The sequence below is a fragment of the Capricornis sumatraensis genome, chromosome 2 (genome assembly GCF_032405125.1).
Source record: "Capricornis sumatraensis isolate serow.1 chromosome 2, serow.2, whole genome shotgun sequence".
Taxonomy (NCBI): domain Eukaryota; kingdom Metazoa; phylum Chordata; class Mammalia; order Artiodactyla; family Bovidae; genus Capricornis; species Capricornis sumatraensis.
In genome coordinates this window covers 65,040,890-65,067,485 of record NC_091070.1, presented here as the reverse complement: position 1 = coordinate 65,067,485, position 26,596 = coordinate 65,040,890, and the positions used below count along the sequence as shown (strand labels likewise).

Below are 26,596 nucleotides of genomic sequence, written 5' to 3'. Positions count from 1 at the left end.
CAGAACTCCCACATGAACGGAGGAGACAGACAACTCATTGCATCCAGTGGGACATGCAGCTCGCATGACAGAGAAACCCGAAGGGTTCCTGGGGGAAGTGACTAATTCCGCCTGCGGGTCAGAGAAGACATCTGAGAGGAAGTGCCACTGAACAGGGGACTTGTCATACGAGCAGGATGCTGCTGGGCAAAGAAAGGAAAAGGCAACAACCACACGAAAGCACAGGAATGGGGAGCCTTTTCCAAATGACTGGAACAACTGGGAAGGAAATCCAAAAAGCAGAGGATATATGTATACATCTGTGATTTGAGTTGGGAAAGAATCTGCCTACAATGCAGGAGACCTGGGTTCGATTCCAGGGTTGGGAAGATCCCCTGGAGAAGGAAATGGCAACCCACTCCAGCACTCTTGCTTCTTGCCTGGATAATCTCATGAACAGAGGAGCCTGGAAGGCTACAGTCCAGGCGGTCGCAAGAGTCGGCGACTATACCACCACCACGGCTGGTTCACTTTACTGTGCAGCAGAAACTAACACGACACTGTACTGCAACTAAATGACAATAAAAATAAAAATTAATTAATAAGACAGTACAATAAAAAAGAATGACTGGAGCCTGGGTACAGTAGTGGAGAGGAGAGCAGAAATATAATCCAAGTTTAAAATGGACCCCATTCAGGATGAACGGAGAAATATATACATTAACATGTATACACTATCAGGTGTAAGATGGATGATAGCTGGTGAGAAGCTGCTGTGTAGCACAGGGAACCCAGTGTGGCACTCTGTGATGAGCTGGAGGGAAGGGATGGGGGGAAGAGAAGGAGAGAACATATGTATAATTACGGCTGATTTGCCTGTGTATGGCACAAATCAATACAAAAATTAAAAAGAAACAAAAAAACATGTACTCTATTCAGGAAGCTAAGTCTTCTTCCTGTTGAAGGGTATTCTCTCACCCTACCTAGGAAGAATGTCCCCTCCCTGCTCACGTTAAGCCCCTAAACTTGTGAATATATATAACCTTTTTGTTGTTCGGTCACTAAGTTGTGTCTGACTCTTTGTGACTCCATGAACTATAGCATGCCAGGCTTCCCTGTCCGTCACCTATCCCAGAGTTTGCTCTAACTCATGTCCATTGAGTCAGTGATGCTATCCAACCATCTCATCCTCTGTCTTCCCCTTCTCTTCTTGCCCTTGATCTTTACTAGCATCAGGGTCTTTTCAAATGAGTTGGCTCTTTGCATCAGGTGGCCAAAGTGTTGAAGCTTCAGCATCAGTCCTTTCAGTGTGTCCCATACAATACTGACCTTTTGCTTTATCTTCCTTCTGGTCTGTTCATCTCTAGTCAGCACCAGAATAACTGCTGACACTTTTATGAATTCTACCATTTAGAAATCTACTGGCCTCTTGGACCTGCGCGTGGACCCCTAACAACTTGCCCCCTCCTCATCCCTCCATAATCTACACCACCTGTTCAATCAGGTCAGTTTCTGGATGCCTGCTCACAAACTAGCATGGCTTCTGCATTTCTGCTCATTTTTTTCTGCTTAAAATCAAAGAAAATTTCCTTCAAGCTAGATCTTAAACTCCCTGCCTGGTCTAGTCCAATTTTAACAAAACTTTTTACTGACTAATTGAACACTGAACTTCTCCTTTCTCAACTACCAAATCTCAACTCATCCGATTTAATACCTGAAGCAGGGTCTCATTTTGTCTCTTTTCCCAAGATGTAATTCTTGCCTCCCGAGCTAGGGCCCTTAAAGACAGCAGGCTGGTATGCCCCTCCACAGCAGTAACTAAAATATTTAATATCCACTCTCTCAACTAAAAATGAATTGCTGTGAGGGCGGTCTTGGGCTTCTAGGCAATATCACTGCATAGAGCTGGGAGCCTGAGGCAGGCGTAGGGGCAGAAACACCTAATGTGTGGGGCAGACATACTTTGAATACAATCTGTAGCCTCTAAGCTACAAAAACAAAAGCAGCAATAACCACCACATCAAAAACCTTTTAATGCTGTTATACACACCATAGGACTAAATAATTTCCAATAATTTACAAGCTTAGTCTATTTGGCAGGGGACAAAATAAAACCATTAAAAAAGTAGGCAGGGTTCCCTGGGGACTCAGTGGTAAAGAATTTGCTTGCCAATGCAGGAGACGTGAGTTTAATCCCTGGTCCAGGATGATCCGACATGCTGTGAAGCAAATACACCCGTATGTCACAACTACTGACCCTGTGCTCTAGAGCCTGGGAACCACAACTATTGAAGCCTCTGTACCTAGAGACCCTGCTCTGCCACAAGAGAAGCCATGGAAATGAGAAGTCCATGCACAACTAGAGAATAGCTCCTGCTTGCTGCAACTAGAGAAAAAAAAACCTGCATAGCAGAGAAGCCCCAGCATGGCCAAAAATAAAAATAAATTAAAAAATTTTTTTAATGAATGTAAAAGAAAAGTAAGTAAAAAATAAAAATAGCAGTAGACAATCACTTCCTAAAATGTGCAATTCTGTTTACATTTTCCCCCCTTTAGTCAGAAGTTGGCAAAACCCAACTTCCTACAAAAGCCAAAATAGTCCCCCTTTTTTGCGGAGGCGCCGCACCGTGTAGCATGTGGGATCTTAGCTCTCCGATCGGAGATCAAACCTGTGTCCCCTGCAGCAGAAGCATGGAAGTCCCCAGAATATCCCATTTTAAAGAATCCAGAAACACTTTTCTACTTACAAGAAGGGGAACTGAGAGCAAGTGACGCTGGAAACCAGTCTGCTAAAGCTCTGAGTGGAGCCCCAGTCTGCAAGAGTAGCATGGCCTCAGCCCAAAGTGGGAAACAGCAGCTATGCAGGTCTTACCCATGGCCACTGGGATGTCTGTCCAGTTCAGGGCACACTTCTGTGTGCAGATCCCTTCCTCATTGAGCACCACGGTGAGATCATCCTGACCCACAGCTACTTTTCCATCCGCCAGAGGTGCAACTAAGGGCTCCAGCTGTTTTCCTGTTGGGAAGAGCTCTTTGTTGGCCCCCTTTCCATCCACCTACAGGAAGACACAAGTGAGTCACCCAGCATTCTCCAGCCAGAGGCATGAACAGAGGGACAGCCTAGAAAAATTAAGTTAAAACCCCAAACCTACAGAGGCCAATAATAGTCCTTATTTGGCATAAAGAAATATTATAGTCTGTTATGACAATTTTTGAACCAATTCTTTTTTTCTCTAACATGGAGACAAGCATCTAGCTCGGCAGCTAACAGTGTCAAGTGCTAAAGTAATCGGAACTCTCATACGATGCTGGTGAGAACACAAAATGGTATAGTAGCTTTGGCTGTTGGCTTCTTATAAAATTAAATATACACTTACATAGGACCCAACAATCCCATTCCTAGGCATTTGCTCAGGAGAAATAAAAAACCCGTGTTTACATAAAAATCTGTGTGCAAATGTTTATAGTGGCTTTGTTTATAATGGCTAAAAATTGTAAACAACTATGTCCTTCCATACAATGGAAGTCATAAGAATATACTGACCCACACACAACACAGATGGATGTCAACTTCATTATGCTAAGTGAAAGAAGCCAGGCTCAAAAGTCTACATACTGTACGATGCTATTTATAAGACATTCTGGAAGAGGCAAACTATAAGAGAAGAATAGATCAGTGGTGACTAGAGGTGGGGGTGTGGGAGGAAAGCTGGCGTCAGAGAGAGAGCATGAGGGAATTTCTTGGGGTGATGGAACTGTTCTGAATCTTTTTTTGGCCTCAAGGTATGCAGGATCTTGGTCACTCCCTCAATCAGGGATTGAACCTGAACCCCCTGCAGTGGAAGCGTGAAGCCCTAACCACTGGGCCACCAGGGAAGTCCCCAGTTCTGAACCTTGATTGTGGTGGTAGTTACACAACTCTAGGCATCTGCCAAAACTCAGAACCACATATCCAAGAGAATGTTACTGTATGTAAATAAAGGAAGGAGTTTTGAATGAACTGGTCCTAAAGCAAGACTCCTCACCCTCAAAACACTCCACTCTCAAGAAGGAGACAGGACACCTAAGGCAGTCAGAGGAATGAGAGCCCTCCTCCAACCGCTGCTCCGTTCCCCCAGCCCTCTTAGGAGCCTGTCTGCCCAGGTGCTACATAGTGAGTTACAAAGCAGTAACTCACCTGGCGGTGGCGGTTCAGTCACTAAGTCCTGTCCGACTCTTGCGGCCCCGTGGACTGTAGCCTGACAGGCTCCTCTGTCCATGGGATTTCCCAGGCAAGAATACTGGAGTAGGTGGTCATTCCCCTCTCCAGGGGATCTTCCCAACCCAGGGATGGAATCCACATATCCTGTATTGCAGGCAGATTCTTTACCATCTGAGCCACCAGAGAAGCCCAGTAACCACCTAGGAGCTTGCAGTTCTGATGCTGATAAAATGAGGCCAGCCCAAGAACATAAGTATGGAATGAATATATTCACTAGATAAACAATGAAGAGCAAACACAGCAGCAAGTAGGGAAGTAGGAGGTGGGGAGAATCTAGGGTTGATTGCCAAGTCTAGATTACGAGAGGGGTACGAAGATAAGGAATTTATATTATTCTATAAAATGAATGGTACACCAACCTGGTGTACATACATATGCACACTGGAGGGGAAAAAAACAATGTTGTGGATATTTACCACTTAGATTAAGAGAAAAAGCAGGTTACAAAACAATGTTATAACGTGATATTTTTTTGTAAATAGGGAAGATGCCCATTACTAAAAAGTTAACAGTGAGTGGGAGAATTATAGATGACTTGCACTTCCTTTACTCTCCTTATCTATATTTTCTTATTTTCTATAATAAAAACAAAAGGCTTTTGAAATTTTAAAAAAATGAAAACAATTTTTACAACAAATATACTATAAGATTCGGGGAGGCAAGAAACTCAAAGCCTCAAAAATACTTAAGTTACTACTAAAATCAGGGCATTTCCTGGTGGTCTAGTTATTAGGATTCAGTGCTTCCTCTGCCGTGGTTGCGGTTCAATCACTGGTTGGGGAACTGAGATCCTGCAAAGCAGGAAATGCAGCCAAAATTAAAAAAAAAAAAAAAAAGTATATAATTCCTAACACTGAAGCCTCAAGATAGCAGCCCATGATAATGCTACTGGACAGAGCCAAACAGTCCTAATTATCTAGATACAGCACGTGGATAATTCATTATGTAGAGAACTGAGAGTTGATGCTGTCTGGCTTAAGATACACAGACATCTCATTTGCAAAAGACGTTTAGAGCATGAAAAAGAACCAAACATACAAACACAAATCCTGTTACACCAAAACTCTACCTAACTCAGTCTCTCTACCTGCAGTTCAGAAGCATCTAATTATTTCCCCCAGGGAAATTCACAGTCAACTTCCCCAAAGTAAACTGATGATATTTGCAAAATGGTAAGGTTTACCCTTATTAGGTAGTAGTCTCTCTTGAAGCCCACACAGATAGAATTTTCGCACCATGCCATGGACTTGGGCACATCTGGTACACTAAAGTCCCCCTGGAGAAAAAGAGCAAATGTTCAACTGGAAAGATGTTAAAGGGGGAAAAGAAATAGGTGACTTTCCTGTTATTTTACTCCCATTCTGAAAAATCACCCTCACCCTCCTCTGAACACAATTCTATTAGCACAAGACCAGGAAAGCACCCATAATAAAATATGAAACCCATGAAATGGACAAGATGCATTTAAAAAAGGTGAAAACCCATTTTGATATAAATCAATCTGTAGAGATGTAGGGCTGTGCTTCCCTTGCCTCTGAAGACCAGGAGACTCTGACAAATGTGCATGAGTAACTCTTAGGTATTCAGAGCGGAGCATTCATCTGGGGAGAACACTGGGTTCCCGGGCTTCAGAGGGACTGAACAGCCAATCTTTCAAGCTGTGGGTCAACGTAGCAGCAGCTCCAACCCAACCGGCAGACCAGGTAACCATGGACTTTACCTGCAACTCATGAAATTCCCTGTCTTTCCAGAAGTAGAGCTGCAGCTTCTTTTTCACGGCCACACACATCCGCAACACCTCCTCCCCAGTCTCTCTGTGCTGGGAAGAGACACCCAGAGCAAATGAGGATGTGTACACTGATGACTCCAGTCAGAGATTTTCTACCTTGAAATGGCTACTCATCTGAACATTCCTGTCACACAAAGTCACGCTGCCAGAGAAGCTAAGCACAACGCACCCCATTCTCTCAGGATAGACTCACACCCAGTGTGCTGAGGAGCATGTCCTCCCATGGGCTGCTAGTCTGAGACACTGGCCCCAGCAAACCTCACAGACAGAAGTAGTTTAGAGAAGAAAATCTACACAACTGCGTCCTCCTTTTTTCCTTAAATGTTTCTTGCTCATGGCTCTCAATACCTGCAGGGGCAGGGATCAGCCTGTGTCAGTGACAGCAGGCCTGCTTTCAATCCTTTAAAGGAGATGGGGTGGGCGGGGGGATAGAAAATGCCTAAGCATAAAAGAAACAATGCAGTGTCAATGTAGACCATAAGTGCTAATGAGTGATCAAAGCTGAGTTAGCGGGGTGAGGCAGATTGTGAAGAAGCTAAGAATGAAGAGCTGGCAAAAATCAGGAGAAATGTCTTTTCTAAACTGCGAAAACTCCCTAATGACAAAGACTACAATGATACATTTAAAACATGAGTCAATTAATGTCACAGAGCTATGTTCATGTACTATCACAGTCCTGATTCCTCACTAATGGTTTGCCCATGGCAAGTGTTTTCGTTTTTGGCTAGCTGCCTCCTGAAATACAGCGGTCTGTTGTTAATTAGCACACAACCAGGGAATGCAAATATTCTAGCTTTAGGTCACATACTAAGGGGGAGGTTTCTCTAATACGATCCAAAATCAAGTAGTCTCTTTGGAGCCTCTGCTGAGTTTGGATATCAATATTACATTCTTCCCATCTACTGGGAGGGATGGTGAGGAAAGGCTGTATTGATCAAAGCACAAAGTCAAATTTTATCTTCCTTGCAGTTACCTGGAGGTCACACGTGAACAATGATGCTCCCTTTGCCTTGGAAACCGTAGTGATTTGTTGAAATGTCAACAGGTCATGGACGTAAATATTATTTTCTGTTTGGTAGGAGATAAAAACACCACTATAAATTATCATCATTCCCTAGGATAGCCAACTTCAAGACAAAAAAAAAAAAAGAACTAATTGGCAAATGTTGGTTCAAGACAGTATCTTCAGTTTCACTAACAATAACTTATTCTGGTCCATGAACCAGTGAAAAAAAAAAACAGGTAAGAGGTCACTTAGTCTTCTAAACTTGGATATTGTGTTTCTTTCACTTTGGGCTATCTTGAGTAAAAGAACTCTTTAATTTCCAAACAGCACTCTTACACTTGGTCTTTCTCACATCTGGAAACTCCTGATGTAATATTTGTACAAGAAATTCCTTTTAAAACTACTCATGTTAGGATGCTCCAATAAGAGAAAGGAAACACCCTATGGATTCTGTAAAAACACATGGCGAGAATATTTTTTTCCTAGCAAAGCAAGCACAATAATTTCACTTGGGCCTTCTAGCTAGTTTTAGGTACTTTAAATGTTTCTCTCTTGACTAGAAACTAAGTTTAAAAGGATTCTACTATTCAGGCCCTGGGCTGAACAAACAGAGCATGAGGCAAGTTTCTTCTGCTTGTCAAGAAAAGGCCTTACTGGCCACCTCCCATGAAACTGTGGCTTTGCAAAAAGGCCTTGAATAGTCTGGCCCTGATCTCTCACCTGTTTCTAGCCACTCTCCAACCATATACCTGAAGTTTGGCCATATCTAAGGGCTTTGCTGAAGCTGTCTCCTCTGCCTTTAATGCTCTGCTAACCTCTGTCTTCCTGCTGAAAGTCTAATCACTCACTAGACACTGCTGTCCCTCCTGTTATTAAGACCCTGCACTTTTTATAAATTTTCACTGGAACTTGTGTGCCTGCATGCTCAGTTGCTTAGTCGTGTCCGACTCTTTGCAACCCTATGGACTGTAGCATGCCAGACTCCTCTGTCCATGGGATTCTCCAGGCAAGAATACTGGAGTGGGTTGCCATGCCCTCCTCCAGGGGATCTTCCCAACTCAGAGATTAAACCTAGGTCTTCTGCATTGCAGGTAGATTCCTTCCTCTAAGCCACTGGGGAAGCTCCATTGTAACTTATCACACTGTAATATGAGTACTTTCTGTCATTTTGGTCTTCAGAATCAGAACCTAAGTTTTAAAGATGGAAACCATGTCTCATTCAACTTGGTATCTCCAATGTCTACAGTAAGGCACAATATATCTTGAATGAATGAAATGACACTTCATGGAGAACAGAGTTCAAGATATGGGGGAGGTACCTTTATTACCTGTGTACCCTGCTGTATCTGGTGAGGAATGTGTCAGTTTCACTGTTAAATAACAACTATCAAATTAACCATGAAAAGGTTAATCAGATCCCAGTTTCTGTTTCTTGATACATGAAATACAAATGCAACCCCTTTTCTTACCTAACAAGCTGACCAGAATCTTAAACTGGGAGACCACATGGATCTGGAAAAGAGCAAATCATTAGATCCCGTTAAACATTTCTGACAAAGTTCAGCAAATGTTCATTTTAACTAAAACTAAAAAGGGACTAAAAAGCCAACATCAATGGCAAGGATCTGACTTATATGCAACCACAATTTCTGCTCATGAAAGAGGATTTCAGGTATGTGATGGATGGACAGATATCCCTGCAGAAACAGGAGGACAGACAGCAGAGGATTCAAAGACGAGTCAATAATTTTACCAAAGTTCTAGCTTTGATTAGGTCTCTTAGATGTCAATATCATGGCTTACCTGCTGAATCTTTTTGGAGAAGTTCTTATTGGATTTCTCTAATGTCACTTCAAACCTGTTGCAACCTATGGAAAAGAAACAAACACATTTCCAAACACAGGAATACCTATAAAAAGAACCATGACCAAAAAATGCTGCTCTCCTACATGAATCATAAAAAGAAAAAAAAAAATTTCTTTAAAGAACAGAAGTTGGAGATCTAAAAGAGACAGCTGTCTTTACTGAGGATAGTAAGCTGCTTTCAGCTTCAATTTTAGAACAAAGGGTTTCATGCACCTCTTCCTGGCATTAGCAGAAAGGACCACACCATAGTTTACTGAAGCTGCAAGGTACTTATGAGGATTTTATCCCACATAATAGTACCTTGGCAAAGTATTTCATCAAAAGAGTGTAAAAAGTAACAGTCAAATATGGGAGCCCAAGCAATGAATCCCAGCCCAAAGCGTTCTTAGATCTAACTAACTCCCAGCAGCTACCATATGTCCTGCATCACAGGACAGAGCAAACACCATCCCCAGAGCTAAAGCAACTTAATGCATCTACACTTACTGCCACTCTCGGGTGATGCTACACCTGCTGACACTGTTGCAAAAGAAAGGGGGGAAAAGTTATAGGCCTTAAAAACACATGAAGCCCATCTTGCTGGGGTGACCAAAGTATTTAGCATCAAAACCCACCAAAGGGTCAAAAAGAATAACTACCACAGCAATAATAGCAGCTATGATTAACTAAGCAACAACTAAGTGCCAGGCTCTGGATTTTTAAATTTATGTGTATTCTCTGTGACCTCACGACCACCCCAAGAAGGAGGCATTATTATTCCAATTTCATCTCAGAGAGACCTGACAGGTCAAGCAGTCAGAGAGCAGCCGGAGAGAGACAGCCCAGAGGCAAACTCAGGGCTGACTTTCCGTGGAGCCTGAGTAAAGCCTGCACCCTGCCACCTGCCTCCCAGCTAGAGGAGAGACTATGTACATTGCTGACCATGCAAGTCAAGTCGGTGGAGATTCTCTGAGCAGCCACAAAGGCCCACGCCACCAAAGCTGGTCTTGCTTCCTCCACATGCCCCTAAGAAGAGGAGATGAAGACGGGGCCCTGAAGTTGTGGGTGATTCAGAAACCTACTCTGTATTATGTCATTACATTTCACAAGGGAAAAAAAAATCAGCCATTACTGCTTGATAAAGAGTTCTGTATTTGAAAAGGACATTATTACCTCTAACAATTCTCTTTCTAGGCAGAATTATCTAGGATAGAGATTCTCACACTTTTTGATCTCAGGACCCATTCATCTTAAAAATTACTGAGGATCAAACTTCTACATGGATTACAGCTATCAATGTTTACCATATCAGAAATTAAAACTGAGAAATTTTAAAAACATGTATTTTGGTGGGGAGGGGTGCTATCCTGCGTCTTTGTGGCTGCACAGGTTTTTCTCTAGTTGCAGTGAGTAGGGGCTATTCTCTAGTTGTGGTGTGCCAGCTTCTCATTGTGGTGGCTTCTCTTGCTGAGCACAGGCTCTAGGAAGGTGGGCTTCAGTACTCGCAATTTCCAGGCTCTAGAGCACAGGCTCAATAGTTGTGTTGCAAGGGCTTAGTTGCTCCTCAGCATGTGGGATCTTCCCAGATCAGGGATGGAATCTGTGTCTCCTGCACTGACAGGCGGATTCTTTACCACTGAAACACCGAGGGAAGCCCCTTAAAAACATGCCTTAACTGACTTATCACAGTAATAAGCTCACTACATGTTACCATAAATAACATATTTTTATGAATAATAACTATTTTTCCAAATTTAAAAGAAAAGCATTGTTTTACACTTTTGTAAATCTCTTTAAGGTCTGGCAGGAGACCCCGGTTTAACTCCTGGGTTGGGAAGATTTGCTGAAGAAGGGATAGGCTACCCACTCCAGTATTCTTGGGCTTCCCTGGTGGCTCAGCTGGTAAAAAATCCACCTGCGATGTGGGAGACCTGGGTTTGATCCCTGGGTTGGGAAGACCCCCTGGAGAAGGGAAAGGCTACCCACTCCAGTATTCTGGCCTGGAGAATTCCATGGACTGTATAGTATAGTCCATGGAGTCGCAAAGAGTTGGACACGACTGAGTGACTTTCACTCCACTAACAGAAGATAGCTGGCTCTCACATTTGTTTCTGCATTTTATCTGTTTTGATACACTGTATGGTTGAGATATATGACAAACATCTGTCCTCATGTGGACATGTAGTTGAAAAAGGAAGGAATAGCTTTTTAATAGCTTTTTCAGATAATTGTGGATCTTTGATGCTAGACCAAAACTTGACAAATGAAGATTCTTGCAATCTGGAATCTGAAACCTATTAGCGAACTTTTCTGTTACAGTCCATCGGTATATCTCACATTTTGAATGGCTCTTTTATTCGTGCTTTGTTTAGAAAATATTGGTTCACATAGTTATGCAGATTTTCCAAATATTGACACATTTTGTTACAAGATTGAGAAAAAAAAAATCATGCTCATTATCACCGCAGTCTCATCAGAAAAAGCTTTCAGTACTGAGAAGCTGTCAAGTTCATAGGGTTGGATACAATTTTTCCACAATTCTGATTTTCCCCTGAAAGCCCTAACTTTATCATCAGTAACACTACTGCCAGTTGTTTTCTTTGAAGTGAGAGACTCTGTTCATTTTTGAGAAAACATCTACTGAACACCCAAATGCTCTGAAAAACCACAACCTATCTGTTAGTCATTCTCTCAAGCAGAAATGATGCTCCATTAAATAAATGGTCAGCTCAGCTCATTACTCCCAACAATTACATGAGAACATTTCCCTGAGATGGTCCCTGGGGTGCATACCTTGCACACAGCAGAAGTGCTTACGTGTACTTCCCATTATACCACAGAGATTACTGAAGAGGTGTTCTCAAGGGTCAAGATATAATAAAACAAATACTTTTTACTGCCCCACAAAGAACATGTATGCTTAGTTGCTCAGTCATGTTCAACTCTTTGCAACCCCATGGACTGCAGCCTGCCAGGCTCCTCTGTCCATGGGGATTCTCTAGGCAAGAATACTGGAGTGGGTTGCCATGCCCTCCTGCGGGGGATCTTCCCAACCCAGGGATCAAACCCAGGTCTCCCACACTGCAGGCGGATTCTTAACCGTCTGAGTCACCAGGGGTGAAACTGGCAAAAGAAAAAAACCACTGTGAGCATACATGGGGAAAAAATACAACTGCTAGGTCAGTGTGGTGCCAAAGTTTTTTTGACACACTGTCATGAACTTGTTTTAAGGGGCAGCAGTTTTACCTGCCACTACTTTTAGACCATCAGTGCAAATGTTGATAAATGTCGATGAAAAAATGATAATGTTTTAGTGTTACAGTGTGAACTTAAGTTTTGACATTGTGGATCCTCTGAAAGGACTGTGAGAAACCTCCTGGGGTCTAGAAACTGTCAACTGAAAAAAAAAAAAGGCACAATCTAAAAGTTGAGAATTATATTTTATTCTGTAGACTTGCTGAGGACCTCAGGAAGAGCCAGGATATATAGGAGTTCAGACCAAAAGCAAAACAAAACCAGGTGGTCAAACATCAAAAGATAACTGCTATTTAAGAAAACCAGACTTCTCAAGTTTAGTGCTTTTCTATGTATGGGGAGATACAAGAGTCTTGACTCACTGAAATCATTCCTCTGATACACACCTTAACCATTTAGGGCCAGTATACTGTTTTTCAGGCTTCCCAAGTGGTGCTAGTGGTAAGAACTCACCTGCTGACACAGGAGACATAAGAGACGTGGGTTCAATCCCTGGGTTGGGAGGATCCCCTGGAGGAGGGCATGGCAACCCACTCCAGTATTCTTGCCTGGAGAATCCCATGGACCGGGGAGCCTGGCAGGCTACAGTCCACGGGGTTGCAAAGAGTCAGAAACGACACAACTGAAGTGATTGAGCAAGCAAACACATATACTGTTTTTGTCTCTTCAGAATCCCCTCAGGGTGCACAGTTTGAGGCTGCAGTGGCTGATGGCTTAAGGGTCACACATCCTTTGTTCACTGATATGACATGTAACATTTTTCCTCCACAAGATCAAACTTTGCAAACCACTGCTCTAGGGTGAAGCATCACTGAAGCAAACATAAAATTGTTAAGACCTTAGATGAGAAGTAATCTAAAGCCTCTGTTTAAGATACCAGTAGACTGAAGTTTCTGAGTAGACTGAAGCCGAGAGATGTTTGTGAACTCACAGGAGGGGGGTGGCTCAGATCAGATTGGAGTCCAGGTCCCGTTCATCCCAGTCTTTCCAGGAAATCTTACTACCCACTCTGTCCCTTTCCTCAGAAAGACAGTCTAGTCGAAAATGTATCAAGGTTTTGATAGGGAGAGAGTAAAGGAACAAACTAGGTAATTCAATAGTTAATCCCAGTAGGGGATTATCAGTAAAGAAAAAAGTATGGGAGATCCCCATGTAAATTAAAGACCATGCAAGAAAGCAGGTTTGTTTAAGCACATGTGTGTTAAGCCGCCTCAGTCACGTCCAACTCTTTGCAACCCCATGACTGTAGCCTGCCAGGCTCCTCCGTCCAGCGGATTTCCCAGGCAAGAATACTGGAGTGAGTTGCAATGGCCTCCTCCAGGGGATCTTCCTGACCGAGGGATCGAACCGTGGTCTCTTATGTCTCCTGCATCTGCAGGCAGGTTTTTTTTTTTTTACCACTAGCACCACCTGGGAACCATAAAATCACTCAAGAGAAACAATGAGACATGCCTCCAAACAATAAAACAATGGTGCATGAGACACACATCTTGCCCAGTGAGCTCAATGAATTAATGATTCCCAGGTCACACTTCTCTGCACACACTAGAAACAAAAATATGAAGAAAAAGTGACATTATATTGAAACCTCAGATAATCTGCCATTTTAAGCATATGTTATTGCCCATTTTGTTCACTTCTATTGCGCCATGATAGTCCCAGTTTGACCACGTAGGCAAGAAAACGCCCCCACCTGGCGTGGAGGAAGAGCTGATGACGGAAGTGTGAGATCTGCTCAATGAGGAAGAAGGCGGCTTTTTCCCCTCTCCCCACTGTTCCTTTGATTAGAAAACTGTAGCCCACTAAGTTCTCGAGGCATAGCACCCTCTTGCCCACCTGCTTGTAAGTCTCACAGGCGTCCTATTCTAATAAATCACTTCCTATCTATCACCATGCTTCTCGCTGAGTTCTTTCTGTGCTGAGACATAAAGGACCAGAACTCCCAAAACATGCCAACTAGTGGTTTCAGTTTGGAATATCTCAGATGTAGAAACGCAGCTAGTTCCATGGCTGATTCATAGAGGCCCAGGTCTATTTCTGGCTGATAAACAGAACAGAAGTGGCTTAGAACTGAACTGTTCTCTAAGGGTATATGGAGAAGTGAGGCTTCTAATTAGAGTTTGATTTCCTAACTGTCTAAGATAAGTTAATATTGCTATCCCAGTGACCTGTGGGGAAACTGAGGAAAAGTAACTAACCTGTCAAGGGTTACATGATGAACTGGGGAAGGAACAATCACCACCAGGGTTGCAAGTCAGATTAACATTAACATTACCAGTTTGAGCCTACACTATGTTGAAAAGTTTACTTTTAGAGTAGAGTTTTCAATTCCTCATCACTTATATAGAAATGATATATTAAACAAGTTACTTTATCAGAGTATTCAGTATTTGATGGCACAAAGAAGTGATTATCTTTTGGGATAGGAATATTAGATTCTCTTATCTCCCTGCCTTGTACATCATCTGAGCCCACAGTAAAGGGTAAAAACAGAGTTGCTTAATGTTGAATAAAATCAAAGGCAGGTTTAATTTTTAAATTATAGACTGGGTTGATATCACAGAATACAAATATTCTGCCTCTGAAAAATTTAAAGCAAGGGCCAACAAAGTACTGTCTGGGGGTCAAACCCAGTCCTCCATGTTTCTATAAATAAAGCTTTGCTGGCACACAGCCACATCCATGCTCTTTTGATACAGTAGCAGAATAATCATGACAGATCTTATGACCTGAAAAGCCCCAAATATTTGCTATTTCCATAAGTAGATAAAATAGGGGTTCCCCAGAGAAAGAGAATCAGTCATGGTTTTCTTGACATAAAAGAAGCCATTTTTCTTCCCCTAAGCCATTCTGTAATCTAAACCTGACCACAGTGCTCGTCCCTGCCAGGTCTCAGCAATAATGATCTTAAGGGAACAAAAGAACAGACCTTTATCAGGCAAGAGAAGTCACAACAGCAGAGATAACAAAGCAGGTATCAAGACTCCCAGTTCTGTTTCAATGGTAAAGATTAGCCTACTTTCTTGAGACTTTGCAGAATTTAACACCTGCACCCCCCTCCAAAGGGATAATGATGTTGATCTTTTCAGACCCTCTTAACTTCACTCAACTAAAGCTTCAAGACTCAACTACCCAAGTCTCTTAATTTAAAAACTTCCAATTTTGCTGCTTGGGGACACCCTGCTTTGGGAAAGATCTCCAGTGTTCTCCTTAGTTGCAACAAGTAACAAATCCTTCCTTCTTCCACTCTCTTTCTTGCTTGTGTCTTTTTGCTCAACACCCACCAAGAGGTGAACCCTGTTTTGGGGTAACATTTAGTCCTTTTTGGGGAACAAATTGGCAGACTATTGATTTAAAGTTAAAAAACTTTGAAATATAGTAAGTCTCCTACATACAAACATTCAAGTTGCGAACTTTCAAAGATGCAAACATGCGTTCCATCAACGTCAGGTTGTGTTGAAACTGCAGCCTGTGCCCTCCGATTGTGTTAGCTGGGTACCCAGGCGAACTTTGTTGGTCTTACAAACAAACGGGACTTACGAACGTGTTCTTGGAAGAGAACTCGTTCATGTGTAGGGGACTTTCTGTAAAGCCTATTTTGATCTTCTGGCTTCCTTTCCTACCCCACCATTGAACTTGACTAAGTACCATCCTCCTTCCCTATTACACCAGTGAAGGGAAGCAGAATATACCACCTTCACATATGCTTCTCTGACACAAAGATTATTTTGAGCTGAAGGTAACTGAGACGCAGCAGATAACAAGAAAAGCTCTCTACCCTCCCCCATCTGCCAAAGAGCAAGACATAAATTTACAAAGGTACCTTCTCTCCCCTCTCTACCAAAGACAACATTTAATTAATTTAGAGACAACTCTAGACCCTTATCATCCCAGAGACTACACCAGAGCAATCTACATAACAAAGTTATCTCCAGCTAGTTTCCCCATATATTTGCCTTCCCATAATTTGCCACTCTAGAAACTCAAAGTCCTCCTGCTTTGTCTTGGTGTTTCTCTGATTTACAGCTCCTCATCTAGTCAACCTAAGATGGGTTAAGAGTAAAAAAATTCTTTCCTCCCTTACACCTGGTAAGATGCTCTTTTTTCCCAATATGTTACCCTTGTTACAAGCTCCAAAGAGAATGTTCTATTTCCACTCGTACAGTAAGTTATTTACTATGGAAAGTTATATACCAGGTTGAAAGCCATGAAATTCTGTTTTTTCTAATATAGTCAAATAATGACAATTTTATATGGTTCAACCTACTCTGGCATTAACAGCTTATTCCTATAGTATGTATCTCCAGGGTATAATATACAAACACATCAATTTTCTACAAAGAGAACAGAAATAGAATTAGGAAAAGGGAGTGAGGTACATTTTCCCCACTAGAGGGCACTCTAACAGAATAAACTTCAAATACGTTTAGAGGCTTCCCTGATAGCTCAGTTGGTAAAAGATTTCGCCTTCCCTTGTGGCTCAGCTGGTAAAGAATCTACCTGGAATGTGGGAGACATGGGTTCGATCCCTGGGTTGAGAAGATCCCCTGGAGAAGGGAAAGGTTACCCATTCCAGTATTCTGGCCTGGAAAATTCCGTGGACTACATGTATAGTCCATGGGACCCCAAAGAGTTGGACACAACTGAGCGACTTTCACTTTCTACATTTTTACTGACAGAAATATTCGATTCAAGTTTTAGTTTTCCAAGTCCTTGCATCTGACCCCAACAATTTTGTGACATACGTTATAGAAGAGGAAACTGACACTGGAAAAGACCTACTCAGAGTCACATGTCAGAGAAGTAAAGCCTGACTCAAACCCAGGTCCTATCTGCCCTAGCCCACCCTGCAGAAGTTTAACAGGATCTTTAAAATCAATAGCTCCTAACTTTTCTTCCCCTTTTATCACACCATTTACACAAAAATTTTATTCCTGTAATATTTCTTATTTCTGGCCTGAGTCTCCAAGAAGCAAGAAGGGAAAACACATCCAGCCCCACCTCCCAGAAGGTGATATGGGAACATAGTCTGAAAAAAAGAGAAAACCCTTGAGAGTCTCACAAGTTTCTCCCCACTCCCCGTTCTTCCACTGTGCTACCACCAACCCCCACTCACCTTTTTAATGGTCCAGTAATCACTGATTTCACAGCTGTATACCAGTTGACTACCAATTTTTTTTTTTAACTTGAGTAGTAAGCCACTTTTTACTTGGTTCTGAAAAGTTGCCACTTACCAACATCTTTCCGAATCCTGTAGAGAAGAAGATGACCTTGTTTTGTTCCAACAAGCAGCCATTCCTCTGAAAAAGAAAAGGACCATCAGCTTTAGTAAGACCCTGTTTCTTTAGTTGGGGCTTATAATCAGAAATCAAAGGGTTGAGAAAATGAGTTGGCTTTGATAATATGTGTTTTGCAAAACTAATAAATGTTTGTATTCAAGAAATGTTTGAGAATCAAATAATTGAAAGCAATATTTATTGAACTAGGTGAGACATACCAGAGAATGAAAAATGCCCCCAGCTTCATTGTTTCAAAATGAAACCAACTGAAAATATGATAGAAGTTTATAAAACCATAAAATGGGTAGCATAAACATAAGACTAGGTATTTTTCCATGTGCCATAGCACATGAAGCTTACAGGACTAACTATCTCCAAAGATGGTCTAACAGATAGTATCAAGAGTGACAAAGATGTGAAGAAACTAGAATGCTCATACATTGTTCACAGGAAAATAAAATTGCAGGCCTATGAAAAAGAATCTCACAGTTTCATAAGAGACTAAACACAGAGTTACTGTATGACCCAGCAATTCCAAAACCCATGGGTATACACATAATAGAAATGAAAACATATGTTCCCACAAAAAATTGTACATAAATGTTCATAGCAGTGTTGTTCACAATAGCCAAAAGGTGGAAACAGCCTAAGCATCCACCAAAGGATGGGTGGATAAACAAAATGTGGCATATCCATTGAATGGAATATTCCAGTCATTAAAAGAAACGAAGTGGTGACATAGGCTACAATGCGGATGGATCTGACAATATTATACTAAATGAAAGAAGCTAGACAAAAAGGGCTACATATTGCATGCTTCTATTATATTACATGAAATGTCCAGGACAGGCAAATCGAGAGACAGTAAGATTAGTGGTGCCCAGAGCTGGTGGGCTTAAGGAGAAGGGGGCTAGTCGGCTTGGGGAAAAAGAAATGGGATTTCTTTTCAGGGTTATGAAAATGTTTTGAAACTGACTGTGGTGATATTTTCACAACTCTGTGAATGCACTGACAACCACCAAATTGTACACTTTAAATGGGTGAGTTGTATGGCATATGAATTATATCTCAAAGTTCTTATTAAAAAAAAAAGATGGTTACTGGTTCTTAAATTTTTATGTGCATCAGAATTATTTGAGAATTTATTAAAATAGATAGGCCTTGCCCTCAGTTTCTGATTCAGAAGGTCTGGAAGTGGGCCTGGGAATGTGCATTTCTAATAAGTTCCCAGGCAATGCTTATGATGTTTGTCTAGAGGGAGCATTTTGGGAGACACTGGTTTTGGCTAAAAGTCAAAAGGTTCTGAAAGGACTTAAATAATTATCCTGATAGATTTATATTAAATAATTAAGCTAAATTAAGCCTGTACAGATATTTCCTTTGCTTTTTGATGTTGTAACATAAAGGTCACTCATTCCCTTCATAAACTTCTAGATCCTTTGTAAAAGAAAATACTGGATACTGATATAGACAAACTTTACTGAGGATGCATTGTATTCCTGGAAATGCTAAGCACTTATCACATGTTATAACATCTATCCTTTGAAGTATGCCTTTTTCTTTTTTAAAAGAACATTTGGCCTTACCACATGTGGGATCTTAGTTCCTACTGCCCCCTGCAGTAGAAGCACGGAGTCTTAACCACTAGACAGCCAGGGAAATTCTAGTATGTCCTTAACTTGAATCTCTATTTTATAGATGAGGAAGTTGAGGCCTAGGGAATAAGTAACTTGTCCAGAGTCACACATTTAGTAAGACATGTGTAGCAGAGACAGGATCCCAACCCCAGTTTGTCTTACCCTTAGCAACATGCTGAAAGTGACAGTCGCTCAGTTGTGTCCAACTCTTTGCGACCCCATGGACTGTCCATGGAATTTTCCAGGCCAGAATACTGGAGTGGGTAGCCTTTCCCTTCTCCAGGGGATCTTCCCAACCCAGGGATCGAACCCAGGTCTCCCACATTGCAGGCAGACAGATTCTTTACCAGCTGAGCCACAGGGAAAGTTCAAGAACACTGGAGTGGGTAGCCTATCCCTTCTCCAGGGGATCTTCCCGACCCAGGAATCAAACCAGGGTCTCCTGAATTGCAGGTGAATTCTTTACCAACTGACCTATCAGTGAAGCCCTGATATGAAGCACATGTTATGATGCATGTGTTAAGGCATCTCATCTCAAAACAATGGGTGTTAGCCACAGGCTATCTGAAAGGTACGGTTATGTTTATAAAACAGGTCTGGAGCCACTCCAGATCCTTAGTCTTCCAGAAAAAGATAATGACTCTGTCCTCTTTTAGGTTTTAAAGTAAAGGCAGGACACAGAAAGTAAGATAGTGCGCTCTCAATGACATAAGTGGAAACGAGAAATAACACTAGCTCCAGTGGAACACTGGTGATTTATGTCAGAGCAGAACATGGGGAAAAAAGAATGCAGTTCACAAGGCTTGCTTTGAAAAATACATTATATTTAGAACTCTACTTATATTAATAGATATCACTGTACTGAGCAATTGATAATATTAAAGTTGATTTTCAGGAGACACGCACTAATATTTCAAATACAAATAAAACAAAAATTTTTAAAAATTCACTTACACATAAAAACCTACAGCAAAAAGGCCAACATAATGTTCACCATCTTCCCCATCCTCTCCACTGTGACCCCCAAACACCTGCCAGTTGCTGTTTTTCTTTACCTCTTTCAACAGGTTCATCAAGTACCCAGGTCTGCAAGGCCTATCAACTTTACCTCTACAAGGTACCTGGCAACGGCCCTCTCCCAGAGTCCCCGGGGACCCCTCGGCTGGTCTCATGCTATGTGTCCTTCCATGTTTGCCATCTGTTACCTTAAAGCACATCTCCAGTGCTGTCAGACTGGGGTTTAAAAAGTCCTCATGAAGCTGGACTACCAAAATATGAAGCCAAACCCCTAAGCATGATTTTCAAGGGTGTGCTTTCCATTTGTATTGAAATGTTTATTTGCCAATAGACATTTCTATCAAATGTCTACTTTACTGGTGATAAAATGGAATCAAATAAATTTATTCAAAAATTAAAAAAACAATTTAATTGAGGGACTTCCTTGGTGGTCCAGTGGTTAAGAATCCGCTTTGCAAGGCAGAGGACAAGGGTTTGATCCCTGGATGAGGAACTAGGACACCACATGCCTTGGGGCCTGAGAGCTGCATCGGGAATCCCACATGCGGCAACTAAGACCCAATGCAGCCAAATAAAATAAATAAATATTAAAAGAAAAAACTTCTTAAAAAATTTTTTAATTGAAATTTTATTTGACCCTTCTCAATTATTCCTCTGGAGATGCTGACGAAAATGCATTTATCATACATGCAACATACTGAAACAGCTTTCTTTTAACTAGTAAAAGCACCACACACATATTCATTTCTAACACTCAAAGTCAAGGAAAACGAGTGTATCATCCAGACATAACAACGGCATAGAGCTCTGACGAGGCCTGATTTGGTTACAGAAGTCAACGGCGGTTCAGGTGGCCAGAGAACCAGCCCACAGCTGGAGGACCAACCCAGGCTCAGGTGACCAGAGGACCAACCCATGCATGCTCTATGTCACCAGACAACATAGCCGTGCGTGCAAAACACTGAACATGAAAAGCATGCAGGGCAGGCAGAGCATGGGGTAGGTGGAGTCTCTCCTGGGACTCAACACTGCACATCAGAAAGTGGAACACACTACACAAACGGGCAACACAGGCAAAAACAATGCAGAGTCAGCCCTAGAAAACGCGCAATGGCCTAATCCTGAGCCACAGGATCACAGACACAATTCCTCCTGGGAAGGAAGGCGGAGCCCTCTAGCTCACAGTTACCCTAGTGAAGCTCCATCCAACAGTGCAGCTCAGTCCAAATGCATGTGATAAACCCTCACTGCTGAACATGGCAGAGAGTACAGAGATGAACAGGGTAGTGCTCACTTCCCTTCTTTGAGTCACAGGGCAAAGAACAGTGTTTCTCAAAGCAGCAGCCCCTGATTCGCTGTGTCAGAATCACTTGGACTTATTAAAAATGCCCAGTCCTGAGCCTAGCTCCCAGAGATTCTGATGCAGTGATTCTGCAGAGGTGCCCTGAAATTTGCATTAAAAAATTTTTTCATTATATGAGAAATTTACCTAATTCCAAAGCTAAAACTATGAGAAGTCAGTCCATCCTGTCCACTTCACCTTGTTCTCTTCCTTCTGCTGTAAGTAACCATTTTAGTCATTCTTATTTTTCCATTGTTTCTTTGGAAAACAAATAAAAATGATTTGGTATACACACATACAGATACACACACACACCCCTACATTTATTTATAGGCTCTGAATATACATTAAAGTTTGAGAACCAAGCTCTAGAATCAGATATGATTTACTGGATTTACCTTGGAAAAACTACTGAAATTTTCAGGTTCTTCCTCTGGAAAAGGGAGTTGTTATTATTGCATAAATGCTTACTACATCTACGTACTCAACAATGAAAGCCCTTACTGTTAGTCAATTAAACAAATATTTAATAAGTATCCATTATGAGTCAGGAACTCTTCTAGGCACAGTAAATAAACCTATGTACAAAACAAACTTGTTGCTCTGAAGGAACCTATACTCTAATATGGAATGACAGAGACAATAATAACATAAAATAGCAGTAAGAGGCTTCTATGGTAAGAAGATAAGGCTGAGTAAAAGAGTAGCACATTGGTGGATGTGGCATTTTCTTCTATACACAATAGCTCAGTAAAGGCCTTGCTGATTTATGTGATATTTCAGCAAACAAAATGAGGAATGAGCTGTATATCTAGGACAAGAGACTGTCAGGCAGAGGAAACAGCAAGTGCAAAGGCCCTGAGATAGTTACATGCTTTATGTGTTCATGGAACAAGAACGACCATGTAACTAGCAGCAGAGGAGCAAGGGCTAAGACCATAGGGAAAAACAAGGAACATAACTAGAGGCCTGATCATGACAGGTGTTGCCAGTCATGTTAAGGACTTTGGAACTTATTCCAGTTGTGATGTGAAGCTATGGAGGGTTTTGAGCAGAGGAGAGATGCAAATAGATGACATTTTCAAAGTATCTCTCTACCTCTATGTGGATAAAACATGGCAAATGGCATAATGGCAAACCCAGGGTGATGAGTCAGAAGACTATTATAGTCATTCAGATGACAGAGACTGGCGCCTTCATCAACAGCAGTGAACAGCAGAGATGGAGGGAAGCGACTGGGTTGTAGAATTTTTCAGGAGGTGGAACAGATATTTGCTGATGGATTGGATGTGGTGTATAAGAGAATAAGAGATGTCAAGGATAATTCCAAGGCTTTGGGGTTTAGCCAAATGGGTAAACAGAAATGCCATTTCTGTTTGCAGAGATAATGGGATACAGGGGGACGGGCACGTTTGAAATCAGGAACTCTTTTGGCCATGCAACCAGATATCCAAATGAAGATGCTGAAGAGGCAGCTGGAGTCTACAACTCTGGAGTTTCGGGAGAAGTCCTCCTCCTCATCATCACCATCATATTGTCCTCACTTCCATGTCCCAGAAGATGGGATTATGGTGGCTCTATGACATTATCCAGCTCAAATACTGTCTGGCCCTCCAGAAGCCTGGAGGTTCCTGGATGAACTAAGGTCACAATGTAGACAAAAGGGGTAAAAACTAGAAACAGCAATATTTACTGCTGCTAAAGCCTGAAAATAAAGTAGTTTTGAGGCACAAGGCAGTAAATGGCCTCTCATAGCCCAATACCTAGCACAGCAATCTCGTAGGCAACAGGTGTTACTCCTGTTTTGCTGGAGTTTAGACAGGCCAAAAGCTACCTACCATTTCAAAAGCTGTTTCTGGAAAGCACAGGTACAGAAAATCTTTATGGTAACAAACTGCAGTTGGTGAAAGAACCTGAAATATGTGGACTACTAGTCCCACAGGGTATCAGGGTCAAGGACTCTGACAAGCTAAGCGGAGTGTGGCAAGCGGCTGCATCCATCCTTTTCAGAAACATATGTCCGAGGCTGAGTGGATTAGCCTTCCCTCCATAATCACATATTAGGCAGCATAAGTCTCTGTTATCATTTATCTTGTATTGTAATCTGTTCACATTTCTTTGTCTGCCACTATGTGTCCCAGGAGGACAGGCACTGTTTCTTACTCATCTTTGGGTTCCTGTTTCTAGCAGAGAGACTGGCCCATGCAGCCACTTAATACACACTTGACAAAGAAACAGGGGAGTGATCCCCTTTGTGCTGAGTGTCAGGTCTTTCATTTTTTCAATTTCTTTTTTTTTTCTCCTCTATTTATTTTACATTTTTACTGAGAGCATTTAATGACAGAAAAGTGGAAGTTTTCTTGAGATACCTGGAGGAAGTAGGATTCTCTCCTTAACCCTAGGACAGATTGCTGTGGAGGTGTGACTTTAAAAAGTCCCAGAGCTAAACAACCACACTGTTACTCTATAGCACAGGGGCCTATATTCAGTATCTTGTGACAACTATAACGGAAAAGAAGATGAAAAATAATGTATAATATATGTAAAACAATCATTTGCTATACAGTGGAAATTGACACAACAGTGTAAATTAACCATATTTCAACAAAATAAAATTTAAAAAAGAGGTCCATGGCAGCTGGGGGAGGGTGGGGGGTGCACACATTAGTGAGATATGTAGTGAAGGCACCTTACTGAAAAGGATGTGAAGAACTCTGACTGAGTGGCACTGTCCACGACAATGAACAGAATGCCAGCCACCACCAAGATTCCACCAGGCCCATCATGATACTCAGCTCAGTATAAGATCTGATTAAGGTTCTGAGCCACCTTGATTTCTGGGACCTGGACATTAACAGGAAAGACTGAAAGTACTTCTGTTTGGTCTTTGGTTATCAGACACACAAACACTCGTGGATAGGAGCATAATGTTCACAGGAGTCAAGGTTTATTTCAGAAATCATTTGTATTCTAGAACAGAGACACCTGATCTTGCTTTCTGTACTGGCCAATCCCAAGTGGATCATGCAACGTTTTATGGGTTAGGTTTCCTGAAAGCCTGAAATGACCCTCTTCTACTTATAGGAGTTAGGTAACTTGGGCATTTTGATTAGGAGACAATCAACCACTTGGCTAGATTAAAAGTGGAGAGTAACAGTTAGCTACAGTAATTAGAAGTAAGTGATGAGTGACGATTAAGGGGGAAAAGACATAGTTGCTAACTTGTTCAATGCAAAACAAGCAAACAAAAAGCAAAACAGTGTTGTCTTTCACCTGGAAAACAACACAGTCTGGACATGTTCAAGCCCCTAGCCGTCTGAGAACTTCTGTGGAACTTTGCTACCCAAACTAAAGACTTATTGGGAACAGAAATGAGCCAAAACAGAGTAGTTAATAAGGAAAGTTCCACCCCCAACTCCCTACCGAGAGCAAGGGCAGGTGAACATCCCTAAAATGCCTGGATCCCCGGAGATCGCCCAAACAGCTCCACCGCCCCCGCTGTCAACAGAGCTCTGGCTCCCCTCATCCTAGGCCCCTCTTGGAGGACGCCCGACCAGAGGCCGTCCACTTTCCTAGCCTCGCGAAAGGTCTCAGCCGCTCCCGCGCTGACCCCACCTGGCCCCTCGTCTCACCCCAGGCAGCCAGACAGTCGATCTGCAGAGGCAGCTTTTCTAGGATCGGCACCGGCTCGAAGGCGTCGTGCATGGCGGCAGGCGCAGTCGCCGCCACAGCCTCAACCGGATTGTGCCGGGTCGGGTGTGGGGCCGGAATCAGGACCAGGGAAGAGTGGGGACCTCGGCTACTGGCTCTTGGGCAATAGAGCCATCTACAACACCGGACTTCCTGCAGAGTTAAGCCCGCCCCTTCCGCAGCTGAAGTCCCGCCCCTTCCGCCCCGGTTCCTAGCGCAATCTCCAGGAGTGATCTGGTACCTGGGTTCGGGTTTTTCGTTGAACCATCGTGGAGCCCGAGTGGTCATGGGTTTAACAAGGTGGAAAAAGGGGTCTTAATCTTTGAACTGTTTTAGGCATCAGAGCATGAAGAATTCAGGCTTTGGCGTTAGACTTGGGATGGAGACCTGTCATTTAGGAAATGAGCTCAGGAGCTGTGGCGTTTAAGAAACAATCTCTAGAAGCCTTAGTTCTGTATCTGCAAAGTGATGGTAGTGTTGTGTACCTAACCTTGTGAGCTGTTAGCAACAGCTGACATTCTAAGCACTCAATCAATGGTAGTTTTAGTATTACCATTATAAACCCAACTAATTTGCAGTAACTTTCCCTTTTATTTTAGGGGCTTATCGAGGCCAGTGCTTCTCAAAGTATCGTCCCTAGGTCAGCATCACCTGGGAACTTGTTAGAAAGGCAGTCCCAGACTTCATCCAGCCCTACTGATTCAAACACTGAAGGCGGTGAGGGGTGGGTGGCGGTCCAATTGTGTTTTACTAAGCCCCCAAGGTGAGTCCATAAACTTTAAAGTTTGAGAACGAATGCAAGAATGATCTGTATCTGGCAGTTTACCTCCAAGAAAACAGCTAGTATACCATGAAGTGAAGCATTTGGTTTAAAGCAAAATGTAAAAGAAAAAAGGAGCGAGTCTGTGATATAAACATATTAAAAAACAAAAACAAAAAACCTACAGCCCTGGTCACTTTTAGTTTCTTCATCTGTAAATGAATACTGTCCCATCTTTATCAAATACTGTTTCTGATAATCAAATGAAGTATCTTCAAGTAGTAAGAAACACAAAAATTGCTGAAGAAATCTTGGGGCTAATTTTCCCCATAGAAACTGAACACCTTGAAAATTTAGAATTACCAGCTCTTCTGCTAGAAGGCCTGCTACCTTGTAGTTCCAGTTCAAGACCAAAATAAACAATGTAGACTCTTAAGTTGGTTACAGGTCAATGTGATAATATAAATTCCTTCTGAACCTAGTCTAAGAACTGCTACACTACAGCCAATCACATTAACACATCCTGAGAAAACAGAATTAACAGGCTATAGAATTTGTGCTATAGACCCCTGCTTGTAACAGTAGGTTTCTGGGAAATTTCCAGGCAGTCTGGTGCTTAGGACTTGGCACTTTCACTGTTGGTGGGGGAACTAAGATCCTGCAAGCCATGTGGTGTTTCAAAAAAAAAAAATAGGGGTTTTTGCCTACTTTCAAATTAATATCTAACCAGTCTCAA

The 26,596-nt window shown here is 42.1% G+C and overlaps 1 protein-coding gene across 2 annotated transcripts in view; it reads right to left on the bottom strand.

Moving 5' to 3' along the window:
* VPS39 (VPS39 subunit of HOPS complex) overlaps nucleotides 1-25,203 on the bottom strand; it is a 45,944-nt gene extending 20,741 nt beyond the window's left edge. The window contains exons 1-9 of one of the 2 annotated variants that reach the window (XM_068962255.1): nucleotides 25,043-25,203; nucleotides 17,370-17,435; nucleotides 9,388-9,420; nucleotides 8,839-8,903; nucleotides 8,505-8,547; nucleotides 7,003-7,097; nucleotides 5,961-6,059; nucleotides 5,424-5,516; nucleotides 2,852-3,035 (exon numbers count right to left, since the gene is read on the bottom strand). In XM_068962255.1, the coding sequence (XP_068818356.1) occupies nucleotides 2,852-3,035; nucleotides 5,424-5,516; nucleotides 5,961-6,059; nucleotides 7,003-7,097; nucleotides 8,505-8,547; nucleotides 8,839-8,903; nucleotides 9,388-9,420; nucleotides 17,370-17,435; nucleotides 25,043-25,115 (751 nt within the window). In that variant the 5' untranslated portion in view covers nucleotides 25,116-25,203. The remainder of the gene's footprint in view (nucleotides 1-2,851; nucleotides 3,036-5,423; nucleotides 5,517-5,960; nucleotides 6,060-7,002; nucleotides 7,098-8,504; nucleotides 8,548-8,838; nucleotides 8,904-9,387; nucleotides 9,421-17,369; nucleotides 17,436-25,042) is intronic. The other variant, XM_068962245.1, reaches the window with a different exon arrangement.
* Between the last annotated feature and the right edge of the window lie 1,393 nt (nucleotides 25,204-26,596).